The sequence below is a fragment of the Quercus suber genome, unplaced genomic scaffold, assembly GCF_002906115.3.
Source record: "Quercus suber isolate HL8 unplaced genomic scaffold, Cork oak 2.0 scaffold_122, whole genome shotgun sequence".
NCBI classification, from domain to species: Eukaryota; Viridiplantae; Streptophyta; class Magnoliopsida; order Fagales; family Fagaceae; genus Quercus; species Quercus suber.
Window position 1 is genome coordinate 940,312 of NW_027069587.1, and position 25,052 is coordinate 965,363.

Below are 25,052 nucleotides of genomic sequence, written 5' to 3' on the forward strand. Positions count from 1 at the left end.
TGGTAAAGAGGTAAAATTTTCACATTTAAAAGTTTTTGGTTGTGTTTCTTATGTTCATATTGATTTTGATACTCATAGTAAATTTGATGCAAAGTCTAAAATATGTTTTTTTCGTTAGCTATGGTGATGAGAAATTTGGCTATAGGTTTTAAGATAAACAAAATAAGAAAATCATCAGAAGTAGAAATGTGATATTTAATGAACATGTTATGTATAAGGACAGGTCAATTGTAGTGTCAAATGTTACAGAGATAGATCAAAAAAAATCTGAGTTTGTCAACTTAAATGAATTGATTGAAAGTACTGTCTAGAAAAGGGGTGAAGAAAATGAGGAGAATGTAGATTCACAAGTAGATCAGAGTACACTTGTAGCTGAAGTCTGTAGATCTTCTAGGACCATTAGACCTTCACAGCGTTATTCACCCACTCTAAATTATCTCCTGTTGACTGATGGTGGTGAGTCAGAGTGTTATGAAGAAGCCTTGCAGGATGAAAATGTTGGGGTTTATGCCCTAAAATTCAATTTATTGGCATGTTATAAATAATTAAGTTGTCTAATTATATGAGATTACTTATGAACTAATGGGACATTATCATTGTATTTGAGATGTATTGTATGTGGTTTATGTGATTTAGTCACAGAAAATATAAATCACAAGTTTCTTGTAAACTGAAAATATAGTTCGTAGTCAGTGATGAAATTGGGTGTTTCATCTGCAAAGACTATAACACATCAACTAAGATGGTTTGTCTTGATCATGGAAGTGGAGACTTTTAGTTGATGTGTTGATGTGTCTTAAGAGTTAAGACATATTGAATTGGAATCTTGTGAGATTAATTATTCAATCAACAATTGTCACCTGAATAATTAATTTTATGACTTCTAATTTCATAGACTCTTAATCCTGAGAGAGTAGTGAACCTGATCATGAAATGTAGGTTACTTTGATATATAAGGAGTGAGATCTAATATTCACAGTCAAAACCTCACTATGTTGAGTAACCACGCGTAGTGTTGAGAGAATACATATTTTCAAAATAGAATTCATAATCTCTTTTATAGAGACATGAAATATCCCCTTGAGATAAGTTAAATGGAAACTGGTTATTTAGGGCACCCACTTTAGTAAGGAGTTACTAAAGTTTACATTTATTGAAATTGGATTTCAATAAATGTGAATAACTAAAAGATTAAGCCGAGTACTCAAGGATAAAATAGTTGTTTACAAAGTAACAGTTTATTATGACTTTGTTCACTATAGATATTTCATGGAGGGGTCAAATGATATCATTAGAGTCTTGGGATATAATTTATTAATAATGCCTATAGTGCAATTATATTTATATAGTGATATTAAATATAATTAATGGTAACTTTGGACTTGTCAGGAGTTGATAGAAAAGCCCAAAGCCCATTGGAGCTAGAGTCTTATTTGTTCCCTTTGGTCCCATCTCCAGGCACAAACTAAAACCCAATTGGGTAGTCCCAAAAGACTAACTCAATTAGATAATTAGTTTTTATTTAATAAGAGTTATTAAATAAAGTAACTACCAAGGTAGTTAGAACGAACGTATGATGAAAAGAAAACAGTTTTTTCTCTGCAAGGAGGAGAAGAAGGACTTTCTTTGAGAATCAATGTACAAAAAGACTGATTGAGAGACAACACTTCTTGGGCACCATGTGGGATTAAGATGAAGATTAAAAGTACTCCTAAGTCTTGGTTTTAAATTTCACTGCATTAAGGTACGCTTCCTATTCTTTGTTCTAGAATTCAAGGTTATATGTTATCTCTCATGAATGAAGTAGATCTGTGATTGTTGCTTCCTCTGTATGTTTTGTATAAGATGCAAAACTAGATTTTTTAACAGAAAATTCAAGCAAGTGGGAGTTAGCCATGAAGGATGAGATGGATTCCTTGTTAGGGAATCAGACATGGGAATTGATTGAATTGCTAGTAGGAAAGAAGGGTTTGCACAACAAGTGGGTATACAGAATAAAGAATGAGCATGATGGCAGCAAGCATTACAAGGCCAGATTAGTTGTCAAAGGTTTCCAGCAGAAGAAGGGCATTGACCCATTTATTGACACTCAAAACAAAATTAAGCCACATCATAATATTCACAATCTCATTTTCCTTCCCTTTCCTCAGGTTTCTCAGCAACCAAATAGACGCAAAAAATGACACTTTTAGATCAAACCCATTACTCTTCTTTGATGATTGAACCAAGAAATGAGAACAACTAACATATTTATATATCCCTCTGGTTTCTCAACAACCAAACAAACACACTAAAAAATGAAACTTTATCCAACCCATTACTCTTTTCTAATCAATGAACGAAGAAATGAGAACAATCAACATATCTATATACGAATTAACATGCATATAAATTGTACGGACCTAGAATACAACGCCAATATAGAAACTTGTAACAATTTCAACAATCAAAAGCAATGCCCTAACTTTCTCCCATAGCAAATTCGGATCAAACTCGTAACAATTTCAAAACAATCAAACACTGTTTATGAGTCAAAATTAGCTGGACCACAATTTCATACCAAATTTTGATCGAAGCAGAAGAGTAGCTTGAATCGCCAATCAAGATCCTCGAACAAAATGTTTGAGAGAGTTCGCACGCGGCTTCGAAATCGGACTAGTGAAGTTGTACGTGTAGGGACACGTTGAAGAAGAAAAAGCCTGCAAGAAACGAAAAATTAGAGGAAGTTAGGAAGTGATCTAAAAAACTGGGTTTAAATTTACCTGTGGGGTGTGAGGGCTTGAGATCGAAGAGATGGAGGGTGAGGGCTTAAGATTGGAGAGATGGAGAGTGAGGGCTTGAGATCAGAGATGGAGGGTGAGGGCTTGAGAGTGATAGATTGAGGGTGAGGGCTTGAGATCGGAGGGATGGAGGGAGAGGGTTGAGATCAGAGATGGAGGGTGAGGGCTTGAGAGTGACAGATGGAGGGCGAGGGTTGAGATCGGAGATGGAGGGTGAGGGCTTGAGAGATGGAGGCTGATGTGTGATGGGAGATAAGGCTGAAATTTTTTTAAATATACTATTTATACAAAGTCTAAAGCCGCGTTTTCAACCTGCAGCTATAAGCAAAGCTGAAGCTGCGTTTAAGAAACACGGCCACTTCCTAAACTAAAGCCACGTTTTAAACACGTGACTATAGACTTAACTTATAGCCGCGTCTATAAAAAAGGGCTATAGGCAAGCTAGAGCTTCATTTTTCAAATGCGGCCATAGTTCAGATTAAAAAAAGAAAAAAAAAGAAATAGGAAGGTCCTATAGCCACGTGTTTAAAATGCAGCAATAGCTCCACCCCAAAAAATGAGGCTATAAATACAAAAAGCGCAGCTATTGTTTAGTACTTTAAGTTGCGTTTTCTAAAAATGCGACTATAGCCCGCTTGGAGCCGCATTTTTGCAAACGTGGCTATAACTTGCGTGTTTTGTAGTGTAGCAATACACTTCCATGGTTAGAACCTAACAACCTGCATCATATAGACCCAATTGCAAAGGTGATATTTTACAATATTGTGCAACTCTTCTTTACATATAGCTACTTATCAAATTAATGGAACTTAATTTGCCTCACCTCTCCGATATGGGATGAAAACTTTAGATATAGCTCTATCCCTCAATTAATTTCGTCTCACCCATGGTTACTTTAGCTAACTGAATATAATTTGACTCATAATTCAAAGAATGTAATAGTTATAGAAAAAAAAAAAAACCCTAATATTGACCAAGTGGGGGGAATGAAAGATCTTTTATTGTAAATAGGATTTGGTAACACAAGAAATGATTCCCGTAATTTAGATATATCTTTAAACTATCTTTACTATGTAACTTATAAGGACAATTAGATCCCATCTTTCTTTTATTTATTTATGAAAAATGATAGGACCATAGCAAATTACACTACTTTTGCTATAACTCACAACATGACGGGTTGTGATTGATAGAAAAAATGGTAGTTATATGTGGATCCACACATCCACCACGTGGTGGTGAGTTGTGACAAAAGTGATATATTTTATCATGTCCCTAGCATTATTGCTTATTTATTTGTAATGATGACACTTTGATGAAATCTAATCAAAATTTTTTTTCAGGCAAGTTACAACTTATTCACCTGTAGTTTGGCTGAAATTTAAGTTGCTTACTTGTGATTTGAAATTTGACACTTTACTCACTTAAGGTTTGATCGAAATCTAAGTTGCCTAACTATCGTTTGAAATCCCATGATGCAAGTGTTCCACTAGATTTTTTTTTTTTGATCTTATTTAATCTTGTATTTTATGTATTTTTTTTTTTGGGTGTTTTTGGAGGAAAGAAACATAAAAGCGAAGCAAAATCACATATTTAACTATATTTTCAACAGAGGTGGATTAAGGAAATCTAACTAACTAACTTAAGGTGAGTAAAGTGTCAAACTTCAAATTACAAGTAGGCAACTTAAATTTCGGCCAAATCATGGGTAAGTTGTAATTTGCAATTTTTTTTAGAGGCGGAAACCCCCACTCCATGCACGTATGCTAAAATTGCTGTATTCCATTTACCAAAAGGGTGTTTGACATATTTTGTGCTAGGTTTCTTTGAGGAAAGTACTATTACATGTGAGGATGATGATTGACTTAATAGAAAAAAATATGTGCCATGAAATATAACTTTAACTAAACTTGGTAAGGGGTTTAGGTTAACCCCTCCAAAAATTAATGTATCCCGCAATAAGTGGCGAGTACACGGTAGTCTTTAGTAAAAGGCAAAAGAATAGTTCGCTTTGTGCTCACCACACGGCTCCATGGGTTAAGTCATCTGATTAGAGCATCTTATAATTAAGAGTTCCCCATTTTTTGTTTTATCTTCTAGACAATGTGGGACTACGTTATATCATTCATTAGGTATTAAACAAGGAGTTATAAAATATTGACCTACGGTATGCTTGATGGAATTTGTGCATACAAAGTAAGATAATCCAAAAGGGACAAGAAATGTTGATACTAAAAAGAAGTTAACAAGAAAGGTGCAACATTAAAAGCGTGTTTTTATTTACATCCATGAAATCAATTATCGTGATGACAAATTTTCAATTCTTGGTTGAATTAACCATGATCTTGAAAAGTGCTCATGTAAAATGGATTTTCTGAAATATTGATTTTATTGGTTTGAATATTTATACATATAAGATTACTAAGATCTATCAAAATGTCCATTTAGTTTTAAATCCACTGTACGCAAATGCATTACATAAATGTTTTTTAAAAAGAGTCTCAAAAGTATTAGGAGGATATTCAATTTTTTAACAGAAAAAAAAAATACAAAAAATTGGGTTTTGCATTATTTCTCATCCTATTTTTAAGTTGATGTGTCTTTGAAGAAGTCAACAAAAAGCCAAACATCTTCAGTTTTATATATACTAGCCTAAGAAATACGGTGGCATGATTATGTACTAGTTGAGAATTGAAAATATGTGGTTTAAAATAATAAGTATTGAAATTAGCATTATCATTAAAAGAAGAAAATGAATATCAGATATGAATAGTGCACCCGTTGTTGTTTTTGTTAGATGAAGCTTCTTTTATTTTTTATTCTTGATTTATCAAATATATGAAGTTGGAACCATTTTTTTGTTAGTATGAACAAAGTTGTGAAGAAACACAATCATTGGTCTAAGCAAAACCTATGGCCGCTGGGAATAGTGTAACTTCGTCACTGTGTTTCATCCATATAAGCAACTTCCAATCGATTTTTTTAAGTATATAAAATGACATAAAAAAATTATGCTTCAAAAGAAAACTCAATTACATTAAATCCCAATTGTTATTTTTGCTAAGTTGAAGCTCTAAAATTCGTCATTTGAGAAGTTTGTTGTGTCAATAGTAGTAGCTATTGTGGTGTTTATGCTTGTACCATGCTATATGGAGAGAGAGAGAGAGAGAGAGAGAGAGAGAGAGAGAGAGAGAGAGAGAGAGAGAGAGAGAGAGAGAGAGAGAGAGAGAGAGAGAGAGTGCGCGGGCAACATACAAAAAATGTAGCAAATCAACCAAAAGTTAAAATTCTTTACTCATATATTTCTTATGTTATTCATACTTCACTCATACATTTTATATGTTTTTACTAGTCTCCATAACCTATGTGCGACGGTGGACGCGTACAAGTTTGGCAGCAACAAGCGTCATGAAAGCAACAAATTGCTGCCCTTGTGTGCTTCCAATAAAAACTAAGAATGCCATTAATATGATCATAAAAGCCTTCACAACAAATTGTTTGTAGCCTTCCACCAACACTTACACTTGAAATTCTTTAGATAGCAAGTGTTAATCGTCTTCAATTGTAGAATGAAAGATATTTAATTTTTTTATAGAAAAATATGGAATTGGCACAACTAATTGAAAATACTTGTGTTCATAAATATGTGAAATATTAATTTTGATATGGAAACTCTTGAGAACACACTAAAGAGCTCATTTATTGAATTTCTGTTTTTTCACCCTTATTGAAGAGCGTTTCCCTCTCTCTCTCTCTCTCTCTCTCTCTCTCTCTCTCTCTCTCTCTCTCCATATAAATTGTTATTTATTAATCACTTAACTTTAGCCATTTCGTATATCATAAGAGCATTCACATTAATCTCTAGCCAAATTAATCCAAAACTTATATGTTGCTATTTTAACAAATAGACACCTACATCAACCTTAATATTTTTTTTTCTTTATCCATCTAATGCAAGAATAGTTAACAAATTTGCATTTAGCTTCAATGGCCTTTAGTATCTGATATCACAACCATAACAATAGTATACCAAAGCCAAACAAATCTCATTGCATTGCAAATAATTTTGAAAGGTACATAATGGATTTTAGCTAACCAGCTTCAATATAACATGCTAGAACTCACAAAAACCCATTAATGCTGGTCACAAAATCCCCTTTACTATACATTTCAACAATTACATTTATATTATTTTATTTTCATTGGTTCAACCCCCCGACAATTGCCTAGGGTTACCAAATAGAAATGACCTCATAATTTTGGTCCAAAAGAATATATTTCATACTTATTTACCTTTTCTTTTGGAAAAGTTTTTGTTTCTAGCTAAATTTAAAGAAATCCATATACATTTTTTTTTTCTTTCTATCCCACTTAAATCAAAAGTCATCTCCCTCTCTCTCTCTCCCAAGATTCACTCCCCATCCCCATGAACCAATCATATCTCTTGATAAACATCAAAATATTGATGTAGACACCACCACCTCTCTATATTGATAAGTGTAGAAATGCAATAACTATTGATGTCACTTGTTAATGATGTATAGTAAAGGCGATATCAATGAGGAATTCATGTAAGTATATGTTACTGATCCCAAATTTCTATATTAATAAGTTGTGAAAAGATTTGTATTTATAACATTTCTCTTATATTTATCCACACCTCTTTCAAAAATTTGATGTGCTTTTCTTCTTGGCAAAAAAAAAGTTATTGCAATTAATAAGTGTTTTATTATTATTATTATTATTTTTAATATTCACATATTAGCAATTAAATAAGACAATAAGTTTTGAGAACTAGTAATTGTAGGGCTTTCCCCAAAAGAGGCAGCCCTTCTCGAAATTCTCAAAGGCCAAGGCTGAACCCAGGCCTAAGAGGGAGGTTGGAAATAGTTTTCAACCAGCAATAGACGCACCTCAATTAGAACCTCACTAGTTGTGTCGTTGCCCCAAGCGCAAAGATGGATTGTTAATGTGGTTTTGCTCTACATTTAAATTCAGTTGTGTTGCTCAGTCTGCCAGACACAAACAATGCAGGCTGCAATTCTCTTTTTTACAGAAAAAAAAAAGAAAAAAAGAAAAAAGAAAAAATTTGTGCTCAGTTTCTCCCATGTTCACTGTAGCCTATATATGATATGAGTCAGTTTCAGTTTTATAACTAATTTTAAATTAAAAAATTTTTGTTCCGCATGTCTTACTATTTGAATGCACTGAAGTAATATGTGGAAATGTTTATTGTTTGATGTAAGTTTGTTGAAATATTATAAGACTACAAAATTATTTTCTAAACTGCGGGGCAGATTTGACTTTTTCTTAATGAATGATATTTTCTAGCTATAAAAAAAAAAAAAAGTTTCTTCAGAAATTTTCGTTTCACCAATGATTTAATTGAATTAGGATGGAAAGACATAATAAAGAAGAGGAAAAAAAGAAAAGAAAATTTCGATAGTCAACTTAAACTGGTTTTATTGAATTAGGTAGCCATAACATGCAACAAAGCGAAAGAGAATCAATACTTAGGACCATAGATCCACAATAGTTCATATTTTTAAGTAGAGATAATCCTTATTTCTTAGCTACTATAAATTAAAGAAATGCCTCAATTACTGATTGCAAAGCAGGAATTGGTTTCACTGTGTATCCACTAAATCCAGCCTCTCCAAGTACAAATCCCCACTCTTTCAAGGTCCTCTCTTTGCATTTTTTAAGGATTTGGATGCACTCGTTGTCTGCCTAATCATGCAGAACCTGGTGCAATTCTCAAAGTAAACTACTTAAGCCAAAGAATCGGCTATCATAAAAGGGGTGCGGTATACTTCAACTTGAGAAATACCAAACCAATTTTGATTCTAATAGAGAATCATATGCTATTACATTTTACATAAAAGGAGCATGGGAGCCAAGTAAAAATTTAAGCTTATGCTATTTTAAACCTAAGAAGTTCGGAAGCCTCAATAAAATCCTTGACGTGCCCTTGTCAAGCATGACAAACAAAAACATGCCTAGGACAATTTTGCGTGTTGGAAGAAAAAAAACGATGTAACTTCTTATTTAAAAAATTCCTTCTATTTTAAACATAATTTAAATGATTTTATTTTGTAAACTTAAACATAAAATATTTTTTAAAAAAATATACCAAAAGATATGTATTAATTAATTATATAATTTTCGTATATTGTGTGTCGTGTCTTGTAACTCTTGTTCGCGTTTCTTATTTTCAAATACATAGTATTGTCTTATCTATTAGGTTTAGTGGCATATATTTCGGAGGTATGAAAGATTTGAAAGTTGAAACTACTTGAAGACCTTTTACAAAACCTTTTATGTGTGTGTTTCGGCTAGGTTAACAGCAGGTCTTCATTCTGAAGTGGCTTCCAAAACACAGAAATGATCTATACACTGAGGGTGTCATTTTCATTTGCATGAACTTACCATTATGAAAGCAGTATCAGCCTTTGGAACACTTTCGAACATATCACCCCCAGCATGTTTAACTCCGTTGATCTCTGTAGCAATAGAGACAACATGAGGAAGATCAAAGTTGATGCCTTGAAGCCATGGACAAGCCTTAACCAACTGCTTTATAGTGGTTCCAGTGTCTCCACCCACATCTACCAAACTGCTAAGCCCATCAAATAGTCACTACAAAAAATGCGGGCTATAGCCGCGTTTTTTTTAGCCGCGTTTACAAAAAACGCGGCTATAGCTAACATATAGCCGCATTTCTAAGAAACGCGGCTAAAGCCTCAACCTATAGCTGCGTTTCTCAAAAACGCGGCTATAGCCAACCTATGGCTGCGTTTTTTAAACGTGGCTATAGGCCCAGCCGAATAATTTTCTTAGCCGCGTTTAAAACGCAGCTAAAGGTGACCTATAGCCGCGTTTTTAAAAAACGTGGCTATAGGTCCAGCTGTATACCCTAAAGCCGCGTTTTTCAAACGCGGCTTAGTAAGCCTTTAGTGACGTTACCTATAGCCGCGTTTTTGAAAAACGCAGCTATAGGTTAGCCTTATAAATATGTACTGACCTATAGCCGCGGCTGTAGGTCAACCTTTTGTGACGTTACCTATAACTGCGTTTTCAAAAAACGCGGCTATAGGTATCCAAAAAAAAAATGATTCAAGGTTGTCCAGCACTCACTACAAAAAAGGGGTCTATAGCCGCGTTTAAAAAACGCAGCTATAGCCCAAAAAAACGCGGCTATAGCCTATAGCCGCGTTTCTAAACGCGGCTTAAGTACCGTAGCAACAGAACTATGGCCGCGTTTTTCAAAAACGCAGCCATAGGTAACACCTATAGCTGCGTTGTTTAAAAACGCAGCCATAGGTCAGACCTGAAGCCGCGTTTTTAACACGGTAGGCCTATAGCTGCGTTTTTGAAAAACGCGGCTATAGCCCACTTTAAGCTGCGTTTAAAACGCGGCTATAGGTTTTTCTAAAAAAAAAAAAATTCTGGGTTTTTTTTTCCCAGAAAATTCAAAATTCAAATAAAAAAATTCAAAATTAATCACAAATCCAAAAAATTCAAAATAAAATACAAACCAGAAAATTAAAAAACAAACACAACACACTCATAATACAAACAAACCCAAAAAATTCAAAATCAAACACAACATATTTACAATACAAACAAACAGAAAAATTTAAAATCAAACACAACATATTCACAATACAAACAAACCCAAAAAATTTAAAATCAAACACACACCCAGAAATTCAGAATCAAATATAATGTGCTCCAAATATAAGAACACAAACCCACTTAAACATAATCACAATATCAGCAACACAAGAGCACAGATCCACAATAGCATCTCCTCCATTTTCTTACTAGCTAAGCATAAAATAACCAACAAAAAAAAAAAAAAGGATCTACTGACAAATTAGTGTGTTTGAGATGAAGAAAAAAATGAAAGAAAAAAAAAAAAGCATCAGCTCCAACGAAACAAAGGAAAAAAAAAGATACCCAGTGAAGAAAAAAGAAAAAAAAAAAAAAAGAGTTATCCAGATTTGATGAAGGAAAAGAAAAAAAGAAAAAGAAAAAAAGAAAAAGAAAAAAAGAAGAGTTACCCAGATGAGGAAGGAAGCAAAAAAAAAAAAAAAAAAAAAGGAAGAAAGAAGAACTTACGGAGGAGTAAGTGAGCAAGTGAAGAATGAAGAGAGAAAAAAAAGAAAGAAGAAGAAATAAGCTGAAGAAAGTGGGGTAGGTGGGGGGTGTACGTGGGAATGGGGGGCACGTGGGAAGCTTTTTTTTTTNGATTAGTTTTACACTAACTTAAAACTAAGTGCGGAATAGTGTAAATGTGAGCGGATAAACAAACAAGCTACTCTAATCCATAAACTTAACAACACAGCAGTGAAATGAAATGTAAAAGAGTAGGGAGGAAAGGTGCAAACACAAGATAACACGCCAATGAGTTATAGAAGAGGAAACCGAAGAACTCGGTGAAAAATCTTTCCGCCGCCCTCCAAGCGGTAATCGATCCACTAGACAATTAGTTGAGATACATTAGCAAGAGACCCTCGAAGCCTAATTTACCCGATGTACCTAAGCCCTCCAAACTCCTACTCCAACAAGGGTTCTCGGAACCGTGTGTTATTTAGTTCTCCGGATCTTGCAACAAGCTCCATGTTGCATTTGCCATCATTGGCTTCTTCTAATACTTTCCAGCAGCACCAAAACCTCACTTGACACTTTGGGCTATCAACCTCTCAATAGTATGGAAATGAAGAAGTAGGAGTAGAGGAAATTCCACAAGCAAATATGTAGAGGATTGTTGGTATAACAATCTCTAACTCTCAAGGTGTTTGGCAAAGGTTTTCTCTCAAAAGCACACCTCAACATTTGTGGGTAATGTGGGTATATATAGTGTGGGTACAGAAAGTGTGTATCAGATAGTACAGCCTGGCAAAACAGAATGTCTCGCGAGTGTCTCACGAGAAGGCCTTATCCACGAGCTACTCACGAAACACAGCTATTGCCATCTGTCTAGACTCTTCGCATTCCAGTCATGTGCTGGGTACATGGCTCACTTCGCGGGATGCTTAGTCGCGAGCTACCTGCGAGAACTCCTCAGTTTTCAATTGCTTGAGTCTTCACACACTCTCTCTCTCTATCACAGAACCCTTACAATCAAATCCCACATTAAATACATGGTACAAAAGATTGAATGAAATTACAATCAAATTTGGCACGGAATAAAAGCCAACATAACACATAGTTGTAAATTACAACTTTACAAGCATCATAAGACAAAAAATACAACATACTTAGCTTGTCTTCCACACTCACAAACATGATTAGATGCACATATAATGCACACACATTATATATATATATATATATATATATATATGATACTTAACATCACTTTAAACAATACAGTGCTACTCATTTGAAAATTACATTATATTTTAATGGTAAGAAAATTCATGGAAAGATAGCATATCAAGTATATTATGTTATTTATATAGATACTTTTATATATGTATAAATTGTATTGTCATAATTTTAAATAGTCAACGTTCTAATTAAATTTTTCATAAATCTCAAATAAAGCTTCCAAGTTAGTTTTTGTTAAATTCAAGTAATTAAATGATAAAAAATTTTAATCATATAATTTTTTTTGAATATTTAAAACTCCATAATTTAACTTGAAAATAACATCAAATTATGTAGTTTATAATATTATAATTAATCCTAAAATTTATTACTTATACAATCAGTTTGTGAAAAATGATAAAATATTAGATAAAGAAATGTATAGAATGATTAAAAAATAAGCAAAGTTGGGGGGTCCCCCCCCTTGCCTGGGGAGCCTTGGGTAGTGAGTTTCTCTTTGAATATTCCACGGTGCATTAGGAACCTCATAATGCGATAGAGTGGGGAATGCGCACATCCTAGAGTTGAAGACAAGTCCGAGAGTGTAACGAGTCTTCCATGTCTTTCAATGGCATCAGCTATCCGAAGATCAATGGCACACTTGACTACAGCCATTTCTGAAAAGCCCAATATGTACTTCCAGATATTTACGGCTGCATGTTCTTCTTTTCTTAATGGTGAAACTCTCTTTGTGTTTCTTGCATCTCTTTCTCTCTTCCCTTCTCTCTCGATCAGTATGAGCAATCTATTAATTCTACTTGAGGTAAGACATTTCAGGTTGACGGTTCATATACACAAGAAGAACTGTTGCGCAATAGGAAAATGAAGCTATCACTATTATTTACTTGCAAGATTTTACTACTATTTTTATTTTATTTCCTTTAGTGCTAATCCAGCCAAAAAGATTTGTCCTACATTTGGGCTTGTACTCTAATATTCTTTATGATAAACATGATATTATATACTTATCGTTTTTTATCATCAGATGAAAATATTAATTGATTTTTTTTTAAGTAATATTTGAACTTAAGTCCCTTGTTAGACATTAGTCGACAAGAGCTGCTTGAATTAATTGAAACCATCAACCCCAATAATTTATTAACCACACGTGCAAAGGTAGATGCGATTAGATGGAGAGACCCTTAGCTTTTTGTTTGGTAGAACTCACTAGATGGAGACCAGAATCTTTGGGAGTGTTTAGTACAATTGTTTAAACAACAGTTTTCAATATTTAAACACTGAAACACATATTTCCACAACACTTAAACAATGATGCTAGAAATCTCTAACTAAACGGGCCCTAAGCTTTTTGCTTGATAGAAGTCACTAGATAGAGACAAGTCACTAGATGGAGAGACCCTTAGCTTTTTGTTTGGCTATTTAACAAAAAACCTGATAGATAGAAGTCACTAGATGAAGAGACCTTTAGCTTTTTGTTTGGTTATTTAACAAAAAACCTGACAGATAAAAGTCACTAGATGGAGTGATTCTTAGCTTTTTGTTTGGTTATTTAACAGAAAATTTGCTGGGTAGAAGTCACTAGATGGAGAGACCCTTGGCTTTTTGTTTGGTTATTTAACATAGAAAACTTGATGCATCGAGATATGTTGGTATATCTAATGATAGGGGATTTAAAATTATTACCAATCTTAATATATAAAAAAATATAAAATTATGTGGCAATAAATATGATCACTTAATAAATAAATATTTATATTATTTCTTTATAAGTAGTAGTGATACACCTACGTGTAAAATTTATATAGTAAAATTTGTAGCATTCTATCATTGCTCTTTTCATTAGTTAATTTCGTACAATAGACATCTTAATAATCTATCAAGGAAGACTGTTGATGTGATCCTCACTGACCTTCCAACCAATAAAATGCTATTATTTATGCAAATGTGACATCACTTGGTAATTTTTCATTTTTTATTTCTTGTGCTGATTAGGATAAATTATTATGTCCATCAGGAGAACTGCTGATGTGATCCTCCCAACCAATGAGATAAATCCATTTATGCAAATGTATGAGTGAACTTCCTAATCAATACAAGGAATAAAAAGTAAAAATTACCAGGTGATGTCATATTTGCATAAATAAAAGTATTTTATTGGTTGGGAGGTCAAAGAGGACTACATCAGTAGTCCTTCTGGTGGACTTAATAATTTCTTGTTAATTAGGGAACTCACTCACACATTTGTATAAATAATATCATCTCATTAATTGGGAGGACCACATCAATGATCCTCCCGATGGACCTAATAATTTCTCATATTAACTAAGCTATATCTAGTTCTAGTTGGCTAATTGTGGTGCACGTTTTTCACGGAATATTAATGTAAAACATGTGTTTTGCTTCATATAATTTTCTTTACTATTCCGAATCCTAAATTAGATCTGGAGTACCAAACCCGAAACTGTGATTGGCAGGTAGATTGATTGGTCCATTTATATTCATCATAGTGTATCTTTGTCGGCCAAATACTTTTTATAAGCAACAGGACCTTCTAAACTGCAAGACACATTTTTAGGCCCAGGAATTGATAGGATATGGAGGATTCAAATCTCGGTCGCATTTCCCAGTGATTACTATTGAATTATCTAAAAAATGAACAAAAATTTTAACCAATTCCAACAATATTTTTTAATTATAATTTCTACTAATTGGTTAAACCCAAATAAATCACGAATAAATTCAGAAATTTAAGCTTATATTATTAGTAAAAAAAAAGTAGTCCATTTTTTTTAATAATTAATTGAATTTTTGTTCTTTTATTATTCGCCCACATTGATTTGTATAAACGAATCCAATGCATAAAAAAAAAAAAAAAAAAAAAAAATCAAATGTTTGATTGAACAACATTTTCAAATTCTAACTCCACCTTTTGCTAAGAATAATATATTCCATTTAAGAACATTGTTATTACCAAAAGGATAAATGCTGATGACATGCATATATATTTGGTGCTAGCTTTATTTGAGGAAAGTAATATTCGTATGAAGGTGAAAGAATAGTTCGTAGGAAAGTAATAGCTTTATTTAACAAACACATGTCATCCAAACATAAAATAAACTTTTTAAGGGGTTTATAACTCAACCCCTCCAGAAATAAATGTATGCCTCAAAATAAGTGGTGAGCACATGGTATTCTTTAGTAAAAGGCGAAAGAATAGTTCGCTTTGTACTCACCACATGGCTCCATGAGTTTAACTATTCGGGTATTGCAGCTTATAATTATGAGTCCCCTATAATTTGTTTATCTTCTTTACGATGTGGGACTAAGTCATATTCAGCAATAATTAGGTGTTAACAAGAATTTATAAAATATAAACCTACAGTATGCTTGATGGAATTTGTGCATACTGAGTTATATAATCCAAAAGGGTCAAGAAATATTGATACTAAAAAAAAAAGTCAATAGGAATGGTGCAACATTATTAGCGTGTTTTTAATTACATCCTTAAAATCTATTTTCAATTCATGGTTTAATTAACCATAATCTTGAAAAGTGCTCCTCTAAAGTGGATTTTCTGAAATATTGATTTTATTGGTTTGGTTTATATATACATAAGATTATTAAGATCTATCAAAATGTCCATTTAGTTTTAAATCCGTGGTACGTAATGCATTTACATATTTCAAAGCAGTGAAAGTGTTTTGCTTATCTTTGCAACATGAAGTTATGTAGATCAAAGGATGAGAGAGAGCTGGAAAGAGACAAGTGAAAAACAAGGAAGAGGAGCGAATTCAAGAAAGAAAGATTAAAAAAGTTGTATTATTCTGTTAATGAATTACATAGCTGCGCGTACGAAAAACTAGCTTTGGGGCTGCGTTTTTCAAAAACGCAGCTTCAGGGTACTGTTGAGCTACTGCTGGACGTATAGCTGTGTTTATTAAAAAAACGCAGCTTTAGACCCATCCGGAGAATTTTTATTTTTATTTTTTTCAATATATCCCTGAGCTGCGTTTAATAAACGCAGCTTAAACTGATACAGAGCTGCGTTTTATTAAACGCCCCTTAAAAACGTTTGGAGCTGCGTTAAATAAACGCAGCTTAAACATTTATAGAGGTGCGTTTGATTAAATGCAGCTCCAGATATGTTTAAGCTGCGTTTAATTAAACGTAACTCTAGGATTGCTATAAATTAAAAAAAAAAAAAAAAAATCTTTGATCTCTAACCCGATCTCTCACCTTCTCTCTCACTTTCTCCCCTTGACTCCCAAACCCTCACCTTCAACCCACCCCTCTCTACCACCGATCCTCCTCACCAAGGCCGAAGCCGTTACTCTCTCTCACTTCGATCACCAGCACCACCTTTATGGTGGTCTTCTCCATCCCCGAATCAACTCTCTCAACCTCGAAATCTCTCTCTAATCCTCAGATCACCATGGTGGTTGCAGCATCAGAGCCATCTGGATCCTTAACAGCCTCGGCACCATCGTTTTCTCCAGGTACTTACGAAAATATGCCGTCATTTCACATTCTTCATTTGCTATGTACTAATTGATTGACTCTTCTTCTCACATTTAGGGTTTTTTCTAGCTTATTCGTTGATGAATCACCGTTTTTATATGTAAAAATGAATCTAGACCTATTTATTTTTTTGCGGATGAATTCTCATGTTTCTGGCAGTAGTTAATAGATAGATACTAGCTCTTAGTGAATGTTCGTTGACATTGGATCAGTTGTTTTCATTTGGGAGCAAACACTGGGCTCAATTTTTGGTTGTCTGGAAAAGAATTGGTATGTCCTTCATTCGGGAGTACCTGATGTAAATTACCTTATTTGCATGAGTGGGTTTTGTTAAGATATATGTTCTTCGTGCTTTAACTACTTGTTATAGTTGCCACTTAATGATTATTTTTGTTCCCATTCTCCCTATGTTCAGTATTTTTGTTGGACGGAGTAGCAAAGACCGGTAGTGTGGAGCTTGGTGACCTTCAACTTGCAGCATACTTTGGTAAGAAAAAGCCAACATGTCAACCTTTCTTTTAGGAATGGTGAGTGTACATATACTCAACATCTCTCTCTCTTGAATTTCAAAGGGTCTTATAGATAGGCTGTTATTGGGTGAGCTTAAGTTCTTTTTAATTCATAAACTCTTGGACTTCATAATATGAAATAAAAAAATGATTTTCTAAAGACAAATTGAAATAAGGGGCAGAGTGGTGTAGATATTTTACTGTTAAATTGTTTATATCTGGATCAAATCAGTTGCCTGAATTGCTCACTCATTCTTTATGACCATATTGTTTGCACTAGTTCATGGGGTCCCTTTTTGGAAGGTTCTGATACTTTTTATTTGTTCTTGCAATGCATCCTAAATCTTAGTAAACTATCAACGAAATTTTTATTATTATTGCTGATATGAGATTATGAGAAATTAAAAAGGATCATCCATGAACACGCAGACAACGTCATTAAGAAATGGGGGAATTCAGAGCAGTGGGTTCTTGAATTACGTGATGGGAAGAGGGTGGCTGTCCCGATCCAAATTTCTTTACCATCGAGAGATGTCGTTTTCGGAGTGGATGACTCAGACTAGTGGCCGATGGTATTGAGGGTGTCAGTGGAATGTAAGGAGCTAAATCCAGAGCTGGATAAAGGGGCTGATGTTACTGTGGAGGATTGGGTTTCAGATTTTTGCCCCGAGGATGCTTCTTAGTTTTCTGATTCTTCGCCACCTCTTAATGTCGAACCACTGGCTATCTCTTTGCCTATGGGCGTCATGGATATTTCTGAAGGGTCAGCAACTCAGAATGAGGAGAATTTGCTGGGTAAGGACAACTTCTCAGAATGGTTTCAGGAAAAGTTCAGTGGCTTTGATGATTTTCTTGGGACATCCCTCAAAGGTTTGGAAGAGCCAGCAACTAAATTCCTGTTGGCTGTTGAAGTTGTTTTACAGTAGAGGGCCATTAAGGAACAAACTGAAAAAGCCCTGAAGTGCTCAGGGAGGAAAGGAATAAGGGAATTGCAGGGTTTATTTAGCTCTGTCAATTATGGTCCAGCTTCTCCAAGATGCATTGGTAATGGTAAGGATAGGGTTACTCTCCAATGAATTTGAAATTTTTATCTTTGAATGCTAGAGGGTTGAGCGAGAAGAAAAAACGGCCCAGGGTTTGTAATTTTCTACGTTCTTGGAGGGTAGATATCGTTTGTTTGCAAGAGACAAAGTTGGAATGGGTTACAAGAGGAATTGTTGGAAGTATTTGGAGTTGTCCTTACATAGATTGGCTTTATTTAGGTTTTGAGGGTGCTTTTGGTGGTATTTTGCTCATGTGGGATAGAAGTGTGGTTGAAAAGATAGAGGAAGCAGTGGGGTTTTATTCAATTTCATGTAGGTTAAAAAACGTCAATGACCAATTTGAGTGGGCTTTCACAGGTATCTATGGTCCAAATTTGAATAGGAATCGTCAATTCTTGTGGGAAGAATTGGCAAGCTTGAATAGTTGGTGGAATTTGCCTTGGTGCTTGGGAGGAGATTTTAATGTCGTCCGCTTTCCTTCGAAGGGGTTAGGGGCAGGAAGATTTACTCGCTGCATATATGATTTTTCGGATTTTATATCTCATCATGGGCTTATGGATAATCCTCTAGAGGGAGGCCTATACACTTGGTCTAACTCCACCTCAGCCTCTAGAATTGACCGGTTTCTCCTCTCTCCGGACTTGGCAGACTATCTCTCTCATTTCTCCCAAAAAAGGCTTCCTAGAGTGTTATCCGATCACTTTCCAATTCTTTTGGAGAGTGGGAGTCATCGCAGAGGGTGAATTCCTTTTCGTTTTGAGAACATGTGGTTGAAGGCGGAGGGGTTTTTAGATAAGGTGAAGACTTGGTGGGCAAATTACCATTTTCAAGGGACTCCTAGTTTAATTCTAGCCAAGAAGTTGACTGCCCTAAAAGCGGATCTAAAGAAGTGAAACGAAACAGATTTTGGCAATGTCACAGTCAAGAAACAGCATTTATGGAGCAAGTTGAATGCTTTAGATGTAAAAGAGGACTTTCAACCTCTAACTGAGGAGGAGAAATTGGAAAAAGCAACTTTTCGCGCCGATCTTGAAAACAAAGTTTTTTCATAGGATGGCTAATTCTAATAGAAGGAATAATTGTATTGAAAACCTTATGATTGATGGGGCCTTGTCTTCCAATCAGGATAGGATTTTTGACCATATTGTTCATTTCTATATGAACCTATACTCTGAGCAGCAAGAGTAGCATCCTTTTCAGGATGTTTTGGATTTCCCAAGGATTTCTGGGGATAATGTGGACTGGCTAGAGAGACCTTTCGAGGAAACTGAGATTTTTGAAGTCATCAAGGAGTTTAATGGGGACAAATCTCCTAAGCCTGACGATTTTTCGATGGCTTTCTTTCAAGCCTACTGGGGGATTCTCAAATCAGACATCATGGCTGTGTTCCGCCATTTCCATGATACAGGTCAGTTTGAAAAAAGCTTGAATGCAACCTTCATTGCTCTCATTCCAAAAAAAGTTGCTGCAGTGGAGGTAAAAGACTTTCGGCCTATTAGTCTTGTTGGGGGGGTTTATAAAATTCTTGCTAAAGTTTTGGCGTCTCGTCTTCTCATGGTTTTAGGAGAGATCATCTCAGCTCCCCAGAATGTCTTTATTCTAAATAGGCAGATTCTTGATTCCGTTCTTATTGCTAATGAATGCCTTGATAGTAGATTGAAGTCTGGTCAGCCAAGATTGTTATGTAAATTGGATATTGAAAAAGCCTTTGATCATGTAAACTGGGGACTTCTTTCTAACTTGCTTGAGCGTCGCGGTTTTTCTAACAAGTGGAGGCAATGGATTTCTTTTTGTATATCAACGGTTCCTTTTTCCATCCTCATTAATGGTACTCCCCATGGGTTTTTTGGAAGTTCTAGGGGGTTGCAGCAAGGTGATCCTTTGTCCCCCTTATTATTTGTGTTGATTATGGAAGCAGCCTGTAGAATGTTGGATAAGGCTGTCCATGAGGGTTGTTTGTCAGGCTTTAGTGTAGGTGCTTCCTTTGGAAGATCTTTGATGATTTCCCATCTTCTTTTCGCCGATGATACTCTGATTTTTTGTGATGCTAATATTGATCAAATTCTGATTCTCCGTATGGTGCTCATTTGGTTTGAGGCTGTGTCTGTTCTGAAAGTAAATTTGGGTATGTTTGAGCTAGTGGTTGTGGGGGCTGTTCATAACATAGATCTTTTGGTGGCTGTTTTAGGTTGCAAGCAAGGATCTCTCCCAATGAAATACTTGGGTCTTCCTTTGGGGGCAAAATTTAAGGACAAGTCTATTTGGAATCCAATTCTAAAGAAGATGGAAAGAAAATTAGCAGGTTGGAAAAAATTATATATTTCCAAGGGAGGTAGAGTCACTTTGATTAAAAGCGCTCTCTCTAATCTTCCTATTTATTTTCTTTCCTTATTCCATATTCCTGCTTCTGTGGCCAGCCGTATTGCTAGACTTCAAAGAGACTTTCTGTGGGGTGGCCTAGAAAACGAGCCCAAATTTCATTTGGTTAATTGATCTACAGTATGTACTCCGCTCTCTTCAGGTGGGCTGAGGATTAGAAACCTGAGAACCTTCAATGTAGCTTTAAAAGGGAAGTGGTTATGGAGATTTGGGCAAGAAAGGGATGCTCTTTGGCGTCAAGTGATAGAGGTGAAGTATGGTTGTGATTGGGGCGGTTGGTGTTCTAGCTCTTTCTCTGGTCCTTATGGAGTTAGTTTGTGGAAAAATATTAAAAGAGGGTGGCACTCCTTATCTCGGTTTATTCTATATGAAATTGGAGATGGATCAAAAGTGCAGTTTTGGCTTGATAGTTGGTGTGGATCTTCTCCCCTCGTAGATCGTTATCCTGATTTATATAGGATTTGTTGCAACAAAGAGGCAAGTGTAGCGGATCTTATGAGGTTCACCAATGGAGTACTCCATTGGGATTTTCAGTTCTGTAAGGAGGTGCATAACCGTGAATTGGAAGCTTTCAGGAGTTTCATCAATTCCATTTATTGCACCCCTGTAAGGGAGATCGGGGAGGATAAGAGATGTTGGCTGCCTTGTAAGAGTAAGGGGTTCACGGTCAGTGCTTACTATCATCTTCTAGTTGGCCATAATGAGCAGTTTTTCCCTCGAAAAAGCATTTGGAAGCAGAAGATCCCCTCTAGAGTGGTTTTCTTTGTATGGACAGCAGCCTTGGGGAAATGTCTGACTATTGACAACTTAAAGAAAAGAAAGGTTTGCATTTTGGACTGGTGTTTCATGTACAAGTGTAATAGTGAAATTATTGACCATCTTTTCCTTCATTGCCCAGTTGCTTTGGAGTTGTGGGATATGGTTTTTGGGTTATTTGGAGTTTGTTGGGTTATGCCTTTCTCTGTTGTTGGGCTTTTGGCATGTTGGCAAGGTCGTTTTGGTCGCCATCGTAATGGAGATCTATGGATGGTTGTTCCTCACTGTTTGGTGTGGTGTATTTGGAAGGAGAGAAATAGTAGGTGTTTTGAAGACAAGGAGCGTTCCATGCCTAATCTCAAGCTTCTTTTTTTTAGAACCTTACTTGATTGGTTCTCTGTGTGGAGAAACCATCATTTTTCTTCTATTTTGGATTTTCTCGATTTTTGTAATGTTCGTTTTTGATTTGTTGACCCCTGTATACTCCCTGTATACTTCGGTGTTCCTCTCTTTTTGATTTCAATGAATCTTATTACTTATCAAAAAAAAAAAAAAAATTAAAAAGGATTCCTTGATGTGCTCCTTCTGTGCCAATATATCTTAGTAAACTTTTTATAATTCTTTTTCTTATATACTACATCCTAAATAGGATAGTGTTGCCTGCAAATGGCAGATGTAAGTTTATTACAAATTCTTTTATGTATAAGTTAAAGTGGTTCAATTGCAACCAAGTGCTCTACATTATTCTTGTTTTTAACTTGCTAGTCAAGTAGAGGTTTTTCTATCCATTGGATATTGTTATCAAAGAGAAAACAGAGGCAATAGCCAGGTCATATGGTGACAGTGTTGCTGAATACTCAGAGCAGGTAAACTCCTAACTTCCAAATGGTTGTTTTAGCTGTTCACTTTCTAATTTGCACCAAACATTAGGCAAGCAGCAGGAGTGAGCTAGGCTGTTGAAGTTAAATGGATGCACCTTAAATGTGTTGGATGCTATTGACATATAGTAGTTCCTCTGCTTGTTTGTAACTACTGCAATTCTCAGTTCAAGTTAAATATCTCAATCATGATTTGTTTATGGGAACTGAATTTTTTCTTTTTTGGATGCGCCTAGCTTAGTCTTGTTTGAGCTCAATCTAATACTTGCATCTATTAGTTTTCTTGTGCTATAGTTTCCAGGTGTATCGTAAATTCTTGACTCACTTGGCTACGGTTTGAAATTTCCATTGCAATTTTTGTCCTAGTCATAGAAAGTGGGTGGGCTGATAGTGTCAATGTCCAATCAAGTCTTTATTAGTATGAAGATTTTGCTTTTCTGGACTCATATATTGAACACTAACTTATGCTTTTATATAAGTTGATGATGTTCATTTTTTGGGTTTGTGATTCTCTAACTTGGGTTGTGTTGACTCCAGCTATAAGAAAACTCTGCTCATATTGTCTTGATTCCACTTTTTCACTTACAAGTCTTCTAATCAACTGTTTCCACATATACTAAAACAAATATTCCAGCAATTATCAAGGTTGACGCTTTTTTAGGCAGAGGGAAAGCCACCCCCTTGTTGTGTAGTGCATTGTATTTCTTTCTTGTTTTAATTGCTGTCAATATCCATAGCTTTTATAAGTAGAGACGTGACAAGTTTTCCATTATTAATGAGAATGAAAATGTGAATTTTCGCAGCAATAGGAGACAGGATACACAGCACCTTCTAAGAAGTCTCAGTCGTTGGTTGAAGCAGTAACCATTAGGTACTTTTTCCTCTCCATTATTTGTTATTAGTTATTATTACACAACTTAGAAAGTAAGGGCGTATGAGCATGACAAGTGGCTTGTCTTTATGCAACCTACAAGCTTTAGACAGTAAGAGCCTAAAGATATGGAATGTTGTTTTAAAAATACAATTTAATAAGTTATTATTAAAACACCTTCAAATATACGTATAAGATTGCTGCATGTTTCCCAAAAAATAATAAATAGACAAAAAGAAAGAGAGAACTCAGCCTCATTAGTTATTATGAATATCTTTTACCTCTAGTGTTGACTACTTAGATTTTGAATGGAAGGGGACAAAGTTTATTTCTCTGGACCCAATTAGATTTAGGGCCTAATATACCTATAGAAAAAAAAAAAAAAAATTCTGAAACTCATGGGCCATGCTCCATTGGGCCCTTGTGTGGCTTTGTCCCTAATTACAATCGGAATCCAATGCAATAAAAGAGTGTTGCATTGACCACTTCTCCAGTTAGCGAAAAGCAATTTTTGCTTCTCATGGGGTCTGGCAGAAACTACAAGATTCAAAACCTTTAGACCATAAAACCACAATATATCAGTTTAAGCTGCGTTTGTTAAACACAGCTCTAGGATATATTGAAAAAAAAAAAAAAAAAAAAAAAATTCCCCGGATGGGTCTAAAGCTGCATTTTTTTAGTAAACGCAGTTATACATCCCAGTGGTGAAGCTGCATTTTATCAAACAGTACTCTGAAGTTGCGTTTTTGAAAAACGCAGCTCCAAAGCGTGTTTTTTGTAGTTAATGTAAGAGTCATAGAAAAAAAAAAAAACCCTAATATTGGTAACTGAAGAAATGATTCCTCTATTTAGATATATCTTTAAACTCTCACTACTATGTCATTCTCAAAAAAAAAAAAAACTCTCATTACTATGTAATAAATAAGACTGAACAACTTATAAGAACAGTCAGATCCCATCTTTCTTTTATTTATTCATGAAATTAAAATGATAGGACCAAAACAAATTACACTATTTATAATATAACTCACCTTATAATGAGTTGTGATTGATAAAAAAAAAAAATGGTAGATTTGTATGGATTCACGTATCCATCATGCAGTGAGTTATGACAAAAGTTGTGTATTTTATGGTAGCCCTAGCATTAATGCTTATTTATTTATAATGTCAGTACTTTGACAAAATCTAATATTCTAATTTTTTTTTCTTAGAGGTGGAACCCCACTCCATGCACCTATGCTAAAATTGCAGTAGTTCATTTACCAAAAGGGTGTTTGACGTATCTTGTGCTAGGTTTCTTTGAGGAAAGTACTATTTCATATGAAGATGATGATTGACTTAATAGAAAAAATTATATTCCATGAAATATAACCTTAACTAAACTTGGTAAGGGTTTAGGTTAACCCCTCCAAAAATTAATGTATGCCGCAATAAGTGGCAAGCACACGGTAATATTTAGTAAAGGCGAAAGAATAGTTCCCTTGTGCTCACCACACGGCTCAATGAGTTAAGTCATCTGATTAGAGCAACTTATAATTAAGAGTTCCCCATTTTTTGTTTTATCTTCTAGACAATGTGGGACTACGTTATATTCTGCATTAGGCATTAAACAAGGAGTTATAAAATATTGACCTATGGTATGCTTGATGGAATTTGTGCATACAGAGTAAGATAATCCAAAAGGGACAAGAAATATTGATACTAAAAAGAAGTTAACAAGAATGGTTACAAGAGTGTTTTTAATTACATCCTTGAAATCAACTATCGTGATGGCAAATTTTCAATTATCGTCATGTAAAATGGATTTTTTAAAATATTGATTTTATTGGTTTGAATATTTATACATATAAGATTATTAAGATATATCAAAATGTCCATTTAGTTTTAAATCCACTATACGTAAATGCATTACATATTTCAGAGTAGTGAAAGTGTTTTGCTTATCTTTGCAACTAAGGTTTTCAGACCCAGACCGTTCA

The 25,052-nt window shown here is 34.8% G+C and overlaps 1 protein-coding gene and 4 non-coding genes across 5 annotated transcripts; all 5 read right to left on the reverse strand.

Annotated features, from left to right (window-relative positions):
* Nucleotides 1-4,696: 4,696 nt before the first annotated feature.
* LOC136068586 (U5 spliceosomal RNA) lies at nucleotides 4,697-4,810 on the reverse strand. Its single transcript, XR_010629953.1, has one exon. It is a non-coding gene; the product is annotated as a U5 spliceosomal RNA (small nuclear RNA).
* A 2,777-nt stretch (nucleotides 4,811-7,587) lies between these two features.
* On the reverse strand, nucleotides 7,588-7,740 carry LOC111998321 (U4 spliceosomal RNA). Its single transcript, XR_010629951.1, has one exon. It is a non-coding gene; the product is annotated as a U4 spliceosomal RNA (small nuclear RNA).
* Nucleotides 7,741-8,363: 623 nt separating this feature from the next.
* On the reverse strand, nucleotides 8,364-16,499 carry LOC111998280 (acetylserotonin O-methyltransferase-like). The gene is made up of 4 exons (XM_065775915.1): nucleotides 16,420-16,499; nucleotides 12,587-12,912; nucleotides 9,210-9,415; nucleotides 8,364-8,510 (listed from the first exon to the last, which is right to left on the reverse strand). Exons 1-4 carry the CDS (start codon nucleotides 16,497-16,499, stop codon nucleotides 8,364-8,366), a joined length of 759 nt encoding a protein of 252 aa, XP_065631987.1.
* LOC111998325 (U5 spliceosomal RNA) lies at nucleotides 15,245-15,362 on the reverse strand. The gene has a single exon (XR_002881450.1). It is a non-coding gene; the product is annotated as a U5 spliceosomal RNA (small nuclear RNA).
* Nucleotides 16,500-24,462: 7,963 nt separating the features above from the next.
* On the reverse strand, nucleotides 24,463-24,573 carry LOC111998322 (U5 spliceosomal RNA). Its single transcript, XR_002881448.2, has one exon. It is a non-coding gene; the product is annotated as a U5 spliceosomal RNA (small nuclear RNA).
* Between the last annotated feature and the right edge of the window lie 479 nt (nucleotides 24,574-25,052).